Source organism: Delphinapterus leucas, chromosome 6 (genome assembly GCF_059928025.1).
Source record: "Delphinapterus leucas isolate spDelLeu-1000000601 "Yukka" chromosome 6, BTC_Dleu_Yukka2, whole genome shotgun sequence".
NCBI lineage: Eukaryota > Metazoa > Chordata > Mammalia > Artiodactyla > Monodontidae > Delphinapterus > Delphinapterus leucas.
The window spans coordinates 117,385,186-117,398,770 of NC_143134.1; the positions used below are offsets into that span (position 1 = coordinate 117,385,186).

A 13,585-nucleotide genomic window follows, 5' to 3' on the forward strand; every position below is an offset into this window, starting at 1 on the left:
CAGCCGAGCTGATCCCTTGTCTCCTGCTTGAAGCACCTCCAGACACCACTGTGCCTCTCTTCACTTCACTGGCTGCCCCTCCCCAGCCTCAGATTTGGTTCCTGCCCATCCTTCTGACGTAGAGATGCCGGAGGGCCCCCCCCGGACGTTCTTTATTCGCTTTCTGGGAACAGGGAATGTGTCTGCAGTTGTACCTCTAGCAGTGCCCAGTGCACAGAGAGCTCAATGGAGTGTTCATTAAATAACTCGACACCCCCGTCCCCATCCCCCCACTGACAGCCCTTGGAGCCACTGGCTGGTGGGGCACTGTAGGAAGCAGCCTGGGGAACGTGCCAGGGGGCTCTGGCATTCAGAGGCTGTAGGGAGACACAGAAGTGTGCCCTTGCGTGAAACACATATACCACTTGTGCTGGGTTGAACAGTGTCTCCCCAAAATTCTTGTCCACTGGGAAGCTCAGACGTTGCTTGATTTGGAAGCAGGGTTTTTGCAGATGTAATCAAGTCAAGATGGGGTCATCCTGGGTGAGGGTGGGCCCTAAGTCCAATGACTGGTGTCTTTATAAAAGAGGGAAATCTGGACAGGCAAGAGAGCGCCACGCAGGGAGAAGGCCACGTGAGGACAGAGGCAGAGGTTGGAGTGATGCATCGACATGTCAGAAAATGCCAAGGATTGGGACTTCCCTGGTGGTCCAGTGGTTAAGACTCCATGCTTCCACTGCAGGGGGTGCGGGTTCGAGCCCTGGTCAGGGAACTAAGACCCCGCAAGCCTCGGGTGCGGCCAAAAAAAATAGGGTTGCAGGCAGCCACCTGAAGCGAGGGGAGAGGCAGGAACGATTTCTCCCTCAGACCCTCCAGAAGGAACCAACCCTGCTGGCACCTGGATTTCTGGCTTCTGGCCTCCTGAACTGTGAGAGAATTCATTTCTATTGTTTTCGGCTATCCAAGTTCATGGTGATTTGTTATGGCAGCCATAGGAAACAAATATGCCACTTGCGTCAGCTTGTTACCAGGGTAACAGGCATAAACCATTTCCCAACCATTGGTTGGGTCTTGTCAAGTTGGTCGTCCCTGCCCCACCCCCGCCCGCCCCCGCCCCCATCCAGGCTTCTCCTTGGGACGGTGGCCGGGTCCCAGGTTCCCAGGTCCTCAGTTCTTTCCAGCTGGGAGTGGGGCTTCTCCAGCACAGAAGTTAATTTGGGGAGGTGCTCTGAGGTGGGTGACACTTGATGTGTCACCAAGCCAACCTCCCTCCTTTGTTCCTTCATCCCTCCTTCCAGTCTTTAATTGAATGTCACTTTCTTACAGAGGCTGTCGCTGGCCACCCTGCTTCCTATGAAAGCCCTGTTCCACGCCGTTTGTTCTTCTCCCTTGCACTTCTCCCCGCTAACTAGAGGGTGGGCGTACCGGCTGGCTTTCTCACTGCTGTTCCCAGTAGGTGCCCGGCACCCACTACATGCTTAATGAATAGTTACTAATCGGATAAAACCCATCCAAATGTTCTATGGTGTGGGAAGCACAACTATACCCCCTCCCAAAGACAGCCACGTCGTAACCCCCACCACCTGTGAATTAGGTGGCATGGCAAAGGCTAATTAAGGTCACAGATGGAATTAAGGTGCTGACCTTAAAATAGGGAGAGTAGCCTGGATTATCCAGGGGGATCCAATGGAGTCACAAGATCCTGCCACGTGGGAGACAGAGGCAGGGAGAGAGGCGGGGAGGCGGGCGAGGACTCAGCCCGAGGTCGCTGGCTTTGAAGATGGAGGAAGGAGGCCCGAGTCAAGGAATGCTGCGGCTTCTAGAAACTGGAAGAGGCAAGGACCAAGTCCTGGAGAGCCTGCGGAAGGAACGCTCCCCTGCTAACAACCCTGATTTTAGCCCAGCGAGACGCATTTCAGACCTCCGTCCTACCTCCAGACGAGCCTGGGAGGGCTGCTGGAAAGTTGAAATGAGATAGGAAACGGAAATGGCTGGTCCTTAATAAAGAGTTTTATCTCGCAGCTCCCCTGCCCCATCCTGGATTCCAAACTCACAGAGTGATTTCCCCTAAATGCTTTTCATTCCAGTCCCCCCTCCCTCCTTCCCGGGGTGAGGAGGCCGGGGATTTCTGGCATGGGATGGGGGTGGGGGCAGCTCCCACCGTGGGATCTGGCCCATCCTCTTCGTGCTTCCTTTCTGAAGCCAGACCTTCTCATCTCTCAGTCATGGGAGCGCCATCGCTGCGCGCCAGCTGGGGCTCTGCAAACACAGGGCACAAGTGCTGCTGCCGCCATGTCCCCATTTTACAGAGGCAGAAACTAAGACTCCAGGAGGGGAAGGGACTTGCCCAGGGCCCCACCGTGAGCAGGTGACGCGGCCTCGAAGGCAGGTCAGAGGACCCCACTCCCGCTGCATGCTTGGGGGGTGAAGATGCCATGGGCTCTGCTGGGGCCCCTGCCCCCAGAGCAGGCCCGGCGGCCTGGAACCACGCCACGACCCACCTGCAGGGACCTTCACTGAGGGGCAGGTGCTCCTTGCCTCACCTCAGGTAGGTGACACCTGGCGTCTGGCTGCTCTCCTGGCCAGGAGGCCACAGAGAGCTGGAGAAAAGTGGGGCAGGCCTGTGCTTGAATCCTGGCACCTGGCGGCGTGATCCTGGGCAAATCTCATGCCTCTCTGAGCCTCAGTTTCCTCACGAGCAAGATGGGCACAATATTTGCCTTACAGCTCAGAGCTGGAGGGACTCCTCCGGTTCATACAAAGGGCAAATGTTGGGAATTCCCTGGCGGTCCAGTGGTTAGGACTTCTCACTCTCAATGCTGAGGGCCCGGGTTCGATCCCTGTTCAGGGAACTAAGATCCCACAAGCCATAGCGTCCCCCCACCCCCCAGAAAAGGGCACATGTTGAGCCGGGATTCAAACCACTTTTGCTGACTCTGAAGCCCTGTTCTCAACCTCAGATCTGGCCAGGCTGTCCCCAGTCCGCATCTTGCTGGTCTGGGCAGGTTGGAATGTAGGGGAAGGGTGAGAAGAGGAACAGCCTGCCTGCCGGGCCCCTCTGCCCAGGCGTGGACCTTGGTCCCTGCCCTCCAGGGCCAAGAAGCAAGAGCAGACCAGCGAGTCCCAGTTACAGTGGCTGGAGAGGCTGGCCAGTGCTGGGTGGGAAGGCCAGCAGGAGGGGAGTGATGCAGGAGTGCAGGAAGGAAACAAGAAGGCCAGAGGCCCACCCCAGCCCCCAGGGGCCAGGCAAGCCTAGGCCTCTCCTGCTGTCAGCATCCCATAACACAGAGGCTGGCGGGGGAGCGGCACAAAGGAACAGTCTCTTCGGGCCATTTGCTATCTCCGCTCAGCACGGTCCCTGTGGCCGAGGACCAAACATTATCTCCCCACGGCAGTTGTGAAAGCCCCATGAGCTGGCTCCACCCACACCTGCCAGGGTTGGGGGTCCCCTGCTGCACCAAAGAGCCCAACCCCTGCCCCTCATTTTAGGGAGGAGGAAACTGACACAGGGCAAGGGACTTGCCCCCAGGTCACCTGGCTCCCTGTAGCCGCTTCTCTTCCCTGACTACACTGGTCTGTACCATTTGTATTAGTGTCCTACGGCTGCTGCTACAAATCATCACAAACGTGGCATCTTAAAACAACACAAAAGCAGGACTTCCCTGGTAGTCCAGTGGTTAAGACTCCGTGCTTCCATTGCAGGGGAAACAGTTTCGATCCCTGGTCAGGGAACTAAGATCCCGCATGCTGCGTGGCACAGCGAAAAACACACACAGACACACACACACAGACACACACACACACACACACACACACACACACACAGACACACAATTTATTCCTTTACAGTTCTAGAGGCCAGAAATCCAAAATCAATCTCACCTGAGCCGAAATCAAGGTGTCCCACAGGGCTGGTTCCTTTCAGAAGCTCTCAAGGAGAATTCATTTCCTTGCCTCTTCTGGCTTCTGGAGGCTGGCTGCTTTCCTTGGCTCTCGACCTCTTCCTGGCGTCATTCCAACCTCTCACTTCTGTCCTCACATCTCCTCTTCTTTAGTCAAACCTCCCTCAGCCTCCCTCTTATAAAGAGACTGTGATTACATTTAGGGCTCATCTGGATAATCCAGGAAAATCTCTCAATCTCAAAATCATTAATTTAATCACACCTACAGAGTGTCTTTACCACATAAGGTAACGTTCCCAGGTTCCAGGGATTAGGACCTGGATATATTTGGGGACCATTATTCAGCCCACACCACACCATCCCCCCACTACCACGTCTGTTCCCCATTAGACACTTCTGCCCGTCCACATCCTTCCCATTGGACTGGTTAAAAAAATTAGGGAAGAGTCATCCAGTGGAGCATGGCATACTGTGGAACAGTCATTAGAAATGGTGAGGGAGAACAGTTACTGATCTGGAATGTGATTCAGGAGCTACTGTGTGATCTGAATTTTTATTTCAAAAAATATGTATCTAGAGAGAGAGAAGTAATGTGACATTGTGATTAAGATCATCGACTCTGGAGCCAGGAGATCTGGGTTCAAATCCTGCCTGTGCCATTTACTGTGTGACACCAGGCAATTCACTTAACCTTTCTGATGCCTCAGCTTCCTCATCTGTAAAATGGGAATATTTGTACTTACTTCATAGGGATGTTGAAAGGATTAAATGAGGTAATATGTGTAAAGTGCTTAAAATGGTGCTTGCCACAAAATAGGCCCCATTTAACTGTTAGACATAAATATTGTACATAAAATATAAATTATATATATATATTTTTATGTGTGTATATATATATATATATACACACACACACACATACACACTATATGCAGATACATAAAAAATAACTAGAAAGCTATTCTCCAAAAAAAAAAATTTTTTTTTTTTTTTGGCTACACCGCGCACCTTGTGGGATCTTAGTTCCCCGACCAGGGATCGAACCTGTGCCCCCTGCACTGAGAGCACGGAGTCTTAACCACTGGACAGCCAGGGAAGTCTCAAAACTTTTTAAATTTTTGATATTTAAATTTTTAAATCTCAGTGATGGGTCTGTGAATAATTGGTATCTTTTTGCTTATCCACAAGCTCTATTTATGCACAATGAACAATTACTTGCATAATCAAAATGAAAATTTTAAATTTAATAATCTAACGAAAATAGTGAACCAGAATCCTAATCCTTAAAGCCCCTGCTGTGGCTTGCTCTCCTGAGGGAGCCCTCCCTGACTCCCAGGGAGGAGGGATCTCGCCATTCTCACGGCTCTCTTCCCTTCTTACTTCCTGGAGCACTTGGCCGCGAACTCCAGGAGCCCAGCAGGAAACAGCAGGGAGTGTGTTCTGAGAAGAGACAGTAGACCCCACCGGCTGCAGAAAAACACCCCTCACACATCAACAATGCACATCAACTTTGTGCAACCTTCCCATCCCTGATTTCGACAACCCCATGAAGGGTAACTGACCTCCGAGAGCTTGCCCATGGATGGGAAAGGATGGGGCTTGCCCAAGGTCACAGCAAACAATTGCAGAGTTCCCACTTCAGGCCTTCTGCTGCTACCAATGCCCACAGGCACAAGCCATGACCTAAGCATTACCAAGATGGGGCAAGGGTTCCTAGCTTGCGGCCTTTCCCCCTGAAAGGTGTGACTTTTCCTACCTACCCATCTTCAGCACTTTGCATGCTAAACCCATTTTACAGATGGGTAGATAGAGTCCCTGGAAAATGAAGATGGCCCAAAGGTGCGATCCCAGAGTTGGCCACAAGGTGGCAGCACCAGGTCTTGTGGCCATCCCCTACAGGGCTTTTGCATCCTCTACCGCCCTCTGCTGGTTATGGGAAAAGGTAACTGAGGCAAGGTTGTCACCTCTGGGGGAAATACTCCATGACAGAAGCAGGACTCAGTGCCCCGTGGTGGCCTTGCGTTGACTGGCCATTCTCCAGCCCGTCACAGGGAATGGGTCTAGTTAGCACAGTCCTTTTCATCAAGGTGACTTTTCATCAAGGTGACCATTTAGTGGAGGTGGGTGAGGAGGGTGTGGGCAGGCTCCTCTCTGCCTGCTGCAGCCCCAGGGATAAAGCCCCAGTCAGGAGTGAGGCCCCTATCCCCGGCATGGCTCTGCCATTAACCATATCCTCCTCTGAGAAATGCAAAGACAGAAGAAAACATCTCTGTGAAAACAAGGAGAGGGGTGGTGATGAGTAGCTGGGGTCTGGCCTGCCCCTGGCACCTCCTTAGCCAGACCAGGCCTCAAGAGGAAGACATGATCACTGGATTTAGCAGGGAGCAGAAAGGGCAGGGAGCACAGGGTGGGGCTGTGGGACGTGAGACCCTCCCCAGGCCACGGTGCCATGGACTGAAGGTGGACGCCTCATCCAAGCAGGTCACATCAAATGCTCCCTTTGGGGAATTTGGGATTGAGACAGAGAAAGGCGAGTCGGCCTCCTTGAGCAGCTGGAAAAGCACCAAGTAACCCTGGGGGGTGACAAGGAAAAGGCTGTCTGTGAAGAGCAGGCAAAGTGGGGAGGGGGGCAGGGATGCAGCCCCGAGGTGCTCCTGGCCTAGTTCCTGCCCCGCTGAGGGAGGCTCTGGGGTCCACAGGCCAACGCAGGTCCTTGGAGCAAAGGCGCCTTGGGACTTAAAGGCCGATCAATGAAGGGGGAACTGCATCCTGGACACAGCGGTGACTCGGGAGACCTCAACACCTGTTGGCCCCATGGAGGCAGCTTCCACGGCTCCTCAACCCACAGACTGGTGTGGCCTCAGGCCTCAGCTTCTCTCCTTCCTCCCAGAGGAAGGAGCACTCTGCAGCCATGAAGACCCAGCCAGTGTGACACGGTGACAAGGACAGATGCTCGCCATGGGAACAAAAACAAGCAGGTGGCAGACAGCCCTGCAGAAGCTGAGGCCACTGCTCCCAAAATGACACTGTCTGCCTCCAGAGTGCTTGTCGCTTCTACCTTATTTGAATGTTTGCTAATACAAAAACCATGAATTTTTTTTTTTTTGGCCACGCCGTGCAACTTGTGAGATCTTAGTTCCCCGACCAGGAATCGAACCCGTGCCCCCTGCATTAGGAGCACGGAGTCTTAACCACTGGACTGCCAGGGAAGTCCCCAAAGACCATGAATTGTTTTTATGTTTTAAAAAAATTAACAGGGCTTCCCTGGTGGCACAGTGGTTAAGAATCCGCCTGCCAATGCAGGGGACACGGGTTTGAGCCCTGGTCCGGGAAGATCCCACATGCCACAGAACAACTAAGCCCGTGCACCACAACTACTGAGCCTGCGCTCTAGAGCCCGCGAGCCACAACTACTGAGCCCGCGTGCCACAACTACTGAACCCCGCGGGCCTAGAGTCCATGCTCTGCAACAAGAGAAGCCACCGCAATGAGAAGCCTGTGCATCACAACGAAGAGTGGTCCCCGCTCGCCGCAACTAGAGAAAAGCCCGCGCGCAGCAACGAAGACCCAACGCAGCCAAAAACAAATAGATAAAATAATTTTTTTAAAAAAAAATAAACAAAGAAAAAATTTAAACTCTCCTGAGAGGGTTGCCCAGTCACTGCACAGTAGGGAGGGCCCGGGAAGTAGAATTCAGCTCACTGGCTGCCTGTCGGGCCTCTGCAGGGCCACCTCAGCAGACCAGTGTGCCCCTCATCTGCTGAAACTAGGGGAACAGGGACCCCACAGCCCTGCCTCGTTCCCAGAACCGCTTCTCTCTATAGCCCCCTGTCCCAGCGTCCCCCCCACCCCCCCACCACCGTGAAGTGCCAGGCCTGGGATTTGAAGCCCTGGGTGGCTGTGTGCTGCCAGAGGGGCCCCTGGAAGGCACTGTGTCCTCTGCACCCTCGTCTCCTGGTCTCCAGAGCAAGACTGGAACAACCCCGGCCCCTGCTGCACCAGGCACCCTTCTGCACACGTGACCTGTATCCTGCCATCAAGCCCTCACAACTTCCCCTTGAGGTGGGGACCACCATTGTGCCCACCTGACAGATGAGGAGACTCGGGCCAAGAGGGGTGCCCCTGCCCAGAGCCCCACGGTCAGTGCGGAGCAGAACTGGACCTGCACCCTGGGCCATCTCTGCACCTCCCTGCTGCACATCCCATGGCCGTGTCCCAGGGGTTATGGGACACAAAGCCCACTGAGCCTTTCACCCAGGCCTGACACTTAGTAAGCACTGGACAAACAGTATTTACTGGCTGCGGACCTCCACTATGGTGCCGCCACGCGGGGAGCAGCAAACCTTTTCTTTATTGTGAACATGACACACAGTCCTGGGGACACCTGGGAAGAGCAGGAACCAGGGGGAGCCAGGGATGGGGCCTCCCCAAACCGGACGGTCCCTACTTCCCTTGCCCAGGGCAGGAGCCCAACCTGATTCCCACCCACGGGGTGTAAACACGGCAGCCTTGAGAGCCCCAGAGAAGGCTAAAGAGCAGGGAGGGCCAGGAGGGGGTCCAGCTGGTGAGGGAGGTAGCCTTCCATGCCCCGGGGGGGCGGGGGTACATTTGTGAATGGAAACTGAGCCTGGGCTTTGTCCCCCAGCGCCCCAGGGCTCCAGCAGACGTCCAGTGTTAGAAGCGAGGGGGCAGTTAGGGTGGGTGGGCAAGAGGTCGAATGATCCTGTCCCCTGCTGCACTGTATCACAGCATCAGCAGGTGCTGGCCCAGCGGCCCTGGTCCCCCACAGCCGGTGTCTTCCACTGTTCCCTCCCTCCTCCCGGCAGGGATGCTCAGTTCACTGGGGGGCCTCAGCGATGGCCTTCTCCACCCGCAGGTACCAGGGCTGGATGTGAGTGTGACGCATCAGGTCGTCGAAGGCCTCCAGACCCTCCATCACACGCAGCACACCGTACACTGCCTGGGGGGGGGGGGGCGGGTACAGAGGGGGTGTCCATGCCTGCCCTGCCCTCTGCCCGGTGTGTGCCCTGGGCCCATCACCTCCCCTTTCTGGGAGCCCCGTGACCCACTGACGGGCCAATTTTGCACGCAGGGCTTTGAATGAAGTGTGTGGGTTGGCTGTAGGATTCGGGAAGAGCGGACCCCACCACTCACTCCAAGACCAGAGCCTTGCAATCAATATATTCTACCCTGGCTGTAGGATTGCTTCAAGGATTGGCGTTGAAGTCAGGCCAACAAGACACTGTCCCAGGAATTTTGCTGGGCAGAAGCCTGGAGTACTGGTTTTCCTTAAGCCCTTGACAACCGGTGGAGGCAGATGCCTCTGGGATGGAGGAGCTGTGAGACGTAGGTATTGCCTGCCTGGGCCTCCCCCACCCCAAGGACAGACCCTTTGGTCTGTGCACCCTCTGACACCCCACACTCACCAGATCAGCCAGGTTCGGCCTCTGGCCCCCCATGAAGGGCCGGTCTTTGCCCACAGCTGCCACCCACTTGTTGGCAGCCTCGTAGAGATCCTCACGCACGTCGTCCTGGAGGTGGTGCCTGGGTAGGAGTGGGGGAAGTCCATCAGGGGAACTCCGAAACCTGGCCCAGGTGGGGGGAGCGAGAAGGCCCGGGGGCCAAGGCTACTTTGGGGGGTGGAGCAGGACAAGAGACCCAACCATGGAGAGGGAAACAGAGGAAGGTACAAGGCAGGGACCCAGCTCTGGACTCCCAGGCCAGCCCTGCTTGCCCTGGGCTGGGGGAGGCAATCAGGGGTTCTGGGTTTGAGTCTCAGCTTGGCTAACGCTGGGGACTTGGGGAGGGCAGGCCCCCAGGTGCACGCGCGCATGAGCGCACGCGCACACACGAGCGCACACACGTGTGCACCGTCACCTGCTCTTGAGCCGCTTGCTGATGAAGTACATGGCAGCTGCGCCCATGTACTTGGCCATGGCGCCCTCCACGGTCCCGAAATTGCCCTCCTTGACAATGTAGTCAAAGGAGGCCAAGGCTTCGGTCGGCGTGCGGTACACATTGGGGGAGATGAGGTGCACCAGCCAGTCGTCTGCCCACTGCCGCCACTTCATCTCCTCCCTGCGGGCAAGGGGGGACAGAAGGTGGGCCAGGTAGGCTCCCTGAGCCAGGGCCTGGGAGCTGGGGGAGCAGACGTACTATCTCGACAGCCCAGTGTACGGACGGAAGCAGGAGGTCCGCAGCAGAGTCAGTCACGCCCATGGCTCAGCCCCAGCCCTCGTGGTCTCCCATGCTGCTCCCCGCTCACAGCATCTCGCGCAGCCTGGTCCCCTCTGGGGAAGACTAGCCCCTCCCCACATCCCCAGGGCCGGCCCCGGCCCCACTCACGTCCTGGCCTCCTTCCCACCATACATCCGCTGGGCCTCCTTTTCATCCAGCATGAGCCAGTACTTGTTGCAGAATTCGGTCACCTCCTTGCCCTGGTCGTTCACAGCCTTCATGGGTGGGTAGTAGGTGATGATGTCTTCAAGGGGCTGCCTTTGGGAGATATCCAGAGCCTCACCCTGACTCCCTCTTCCTCCAGGAGACTAAGCCCTCACCTCCTCGGGATGAATATCTACCCCAGCCTGATCCAGCCCCAGGACTGACCCACAAAAGCTTTCCCACCCTCCTGTGGGTGACACAGGAGGCCCTGCAGCAAGAGGGACTTGGGGCAGATACCAGAAGCACTTCCCCAACAGGGGGAGATGCACGGAAGAAGGGGGAGTCTCAGAGTGATGCCCGTGGCCCATCCTGGAAATCTAAGCAGCAGCTCCACCCCACTCCCATGCAGGAACCTAGGGGAGGCCTCCCTGAGATAGGAGACAGGATGAGACGCAGTGCCAGCCTGGGCCTCAGGGGCTCCTTACCCCGACACCAGGTAGGTCTTGAGGGCACTGATGATGACAGAGGAGTCGTTCAGTTGTTGCTGGAGAAAAGGATGGTTTAGATCAAGACTGTGGGGGGCGGGGGTACTGGCTGACTGGCCACTGGCAGGATCACCAGGGGCTCTTAATCCTGACACCCAAGCACTCTGCAGAAGCTGGTCGGGTGGAACCTGGGCATTGTTTGTCTGTCCCTGGAGCTTCACCCCTAAAATCGATGCCCACTGAGCCTTCCCTTCCCCCAGGACCCACTCCCCGCCCTCAGGGAAGCCTGTCCCGAGTAAGGGAGACCCAAGTGTGGCTAATGGGGAGGAGAATGTGGGGAGGACCCAGGATCTGAGCCCTGCCCACTCACCCGCTTGGCCTCCTGGGCACTGAGGGGCCGGGAAGACTCAGAAGCTACCTACTAGGAGCCAAGCCCTACACCCTGGAGAGTATGGTTCTCTGTTGATTAATGAAGCAAACCCAGAGGGGCTAAGTGACTGGCCCCAAGTCACACAGCCAGTGAGTGACAGAGCCCCACCTTGAACCCAGACCACCCTGACTTCAGAAGCCACGTTGTTAAGCTCTGTGGTCCTCTGTCTCCCTTAGACTCACGGGTTCATAGTCCTCAGCCGAGGCCCGGAGAGCCCAAGCTCCTTCCAGGGCTGCAGAGCAGGGCCCAACTCAGGACAAGCCTGGACAATGGGGCGGGGGGAGCTCCCCAAGGCTCACCAAGCTGTCTCCTTCCTGGGCCAACAGGATGGGCACCTTCCTGTAGGAGGAGAACTTGATCTCGGCCCTGCGCACAGGGTTCACCTCCACCACCTGGTAGGGCAGGGCGTGGAAGTCGAGGAAGGCGCGGACCTTGCTGCAGAAGGGACACGTTTTGTACTGGTACAGAGTCAGCTGCAGGCGGCTGGACAGGGAGAGCTGGATGAGGAGCAGAGGAGGGCGCTTCTGAGGCCTGGTGCCCAGGCCACGCCCCCAGGTCCAGGCCCCACCCCCAAGCAAAAGTTTCCCAGGAGAGTTTTCTAGGATGACCTGAGGACTTCAGGAGAAATGGGGGATGGGTGACAGGGAGAAAGGAAGGTAAAGGGAGGTGGGCAGCAGGCTCCTGCAGTGGACAGCCAAGCGCCCATCCAGTGGGCTCCCCAGGTAGAAAGTCTGTTCTGTGTAGGAGGAATCTTCTCATCTCTGTCCAACGCTAGACAGACATCTCTCCTCTCCTTCCTGTCCCAAGGGAACTTCAGACACTGCCAGGTGTGCCCCCCCAGATGCAACTGTTTCAACTTGGGAGTGCCCACCCCGACCCCTTCAAGGGGTGTGGAGGCAGAGCCCAGCGTTTCCGAGCGGGGTCTACCTCAAATCTACAAGAGGGGAGCGCTATATCAGGGCCACTGGCCTGCACAGGGCAGGAGAGCCTCATGTGAGCTTGCAGCATAGTCATGTTTGAAAGCCACAGCTGCAGTACCGCTCCCCCATTGTTCAGAGATGAGAGACTGAGGCTGGGCCATGGAGGTGAGTGGGCAGGGAGACACGGAATTCCACTTCGCATCTACCGTTCCTGTTCCCATGGGTTCAGGAAAGAGGCGCCTGTGGGGGTGTGGGGGGGGGTGCTGGTGCTGTGTACAAAGCATCGCAAGGGCAGCTGGGCCACCACCCGGCTTGGGGGACATACCCTTGTTCCTCCGTGTCTCAGGGCCTGGAGTCTAAGGGTCATCAGTTCCGTAAAAATACTAATAACAGTACTAATAAATACACAACCTCAGGATTTGGAGACAGTGGGAGGGACACGATAAAATGTTTGTAAAGCCATCCACTGTACAAGAGGCTTTCCCTTTTCAGTGATCTCCAAATCTTTCCATCAAAAAGTCTTAAAACACGTAGAAAAACGACTTTGAAACAACGAGAATTCTAGTCAGCAGGCATCAGTAGCGCCCCATTTCACAGATGAGGACGCTGAGGGCTCGAGGGCTTAAAACCAAGTCACTGGTCCAAGGTTAAGAGCGGACGGAGGAGGCGATTCCTGACACCAATGGTTCCCAGAAGTCCCGAAGTTCGGCGCTGGCCCGAACGCCCCTACCCAAGGCTTGGTCCGACCCGGGCTTACCTGCGCGGCTGAGCGGTCGGCACGGAGGTTCTGGGCGCGCAGGTGCCACCGTGCAGTGTGGTACAGCCCCAGGGCTCCTCCCAGGGCCAGCGCCGCCGCCCCCAGGAGCCGTGGGCCCCCCTTGCGGGTGGTGGCTGCGGGGCCCGGGCCTCCCGCCGCCCCAGTTAAGCCGACCCGGCTCTGCGCGGGGAGTCCCAGCGCGGGACGACCGCCCAGCCTCCAGGTCAGAGCGAGCCCGCCGGGCCACAGCGCCCGCACAGCGTGGGTCATGTTTGCTCCGCCGGCGCAGCGGGAGGGCGCGAGAAACAAAGATGGCCCGGGCTCAGGCTCCTCTTAAAGGAGCAGGTCTCCGGCGCCCTGCAGGTTGCCGGAGTGACAGTGAGGCCGAGGGGGGAGGGCCAGCTCTGGTGGGACTGGGCGTGAGTCCTCGAAGCCCAGTTCCACACATCCGTCAGAGCCGAAGAAACACATCTAGGGATGTCTGCTAAATGCCCCGGCTTCTAAAGTGTAGATGTAACTGGTCTCGGTGGTGACCCGGAGACGAACGCAGGACCTCGGCCACGTAGCTCGCCATGTGGCCGTCAGCGTCATCCGTAATACGCACCCAATCGAAAGAGAGTGAACCCTTCAGACTATCAGGGAAAGCGTCACGGCATCGGGTCCAGGAGAGTCGCAGAAGCCGCCCAGCCCGACCCACAATGGGTGGGAATCCTCGAATCGGGCTTTTTCTG

At 56.7% G+C, this 13,585-nt stretch overlaps 1 protein-coding gene across 3 annotated transcripts; it reads right to left on the reverse strand.

The window, feature by feature from the left end:
• Positions 1 to 125: 125 nt before the first annotated feature.
• Positions 126 to 13,470, reverse strand: PTGES2 (prostaglandin E synthase 2). 3 transcript variants are annotated; one of them, XM_089913792.1, is made up of 7 exons: positions 12,855 to 13,470; positions 11,477 to 11,674; positions 10,748 to 10,806; positions 10,227 to 10,376; positions 9,759 to 9,959; positions 9,308 to 9,425; positions 126 to 2,238 (listed from the first exon to the last, which is right to left on the reverse strand). In XM_089913792.1, exons 1-7 carry the CDS (start codon positions 13,122 to 13,124, stop codon positions 2,203 to 2,205), a joined length of 1,032 nt encoding a protein of 343 aa, XP_089769918.1. In that variant the 5' UTR covers positions 13,125 to 13,470; the 3' UTR covers positions 126 to 2,202. The 3 variants fall into 3 exon arrangements, with proteins under 3 accessions (XP_089769918.1, XP_022434340.2, XP_089769919.1); XM_022578632.3 differs by lacking the exon at positions 126 to 2,238 and adding an exon at positions 8,182 to 8,841 and having other exon boundaries at positions 12,855 to 13,458; XM_089913793.1 differs by lacking the exons at positions 126 to 2,238; positions 11,477 to 11,674; positions 12,855 to 13,470 and adding exons at positions 8,182 to 8,841; positions 11,360 to 11,474.
• Positions 13,471 to 13,585: the final 115 nt, after the last annotated feature.

What these genes read in the sequence shown, in the direction of transcription:
- PTGES2 (XM_022578632.3), bottom strand. Translation starts at nt 13,124, where the DNA reads ATGACCCACGCTGTGCGGGCGCTGTGGCCCGGCGGGCTCGCTCTGACC. An exon ending in AGCAAGCGGCTCAAGAGCAG is followed by an intron (nt 9,426 to 9,758) that starts GTGACGGTGCAC and finishes ACTCCTACCCAG; the next exon opens with GCACCACCTCCAGGACGACG. An exon ending in GGCCGAACCTGGCTGATCTG is followed by an intron (nt 8,842 to 9,307) that starts GTGAGTGTGGGG and finishes CCCCCCCCCCAG; the next exon opens with GCAGTGTACGGTGTGCTGCG.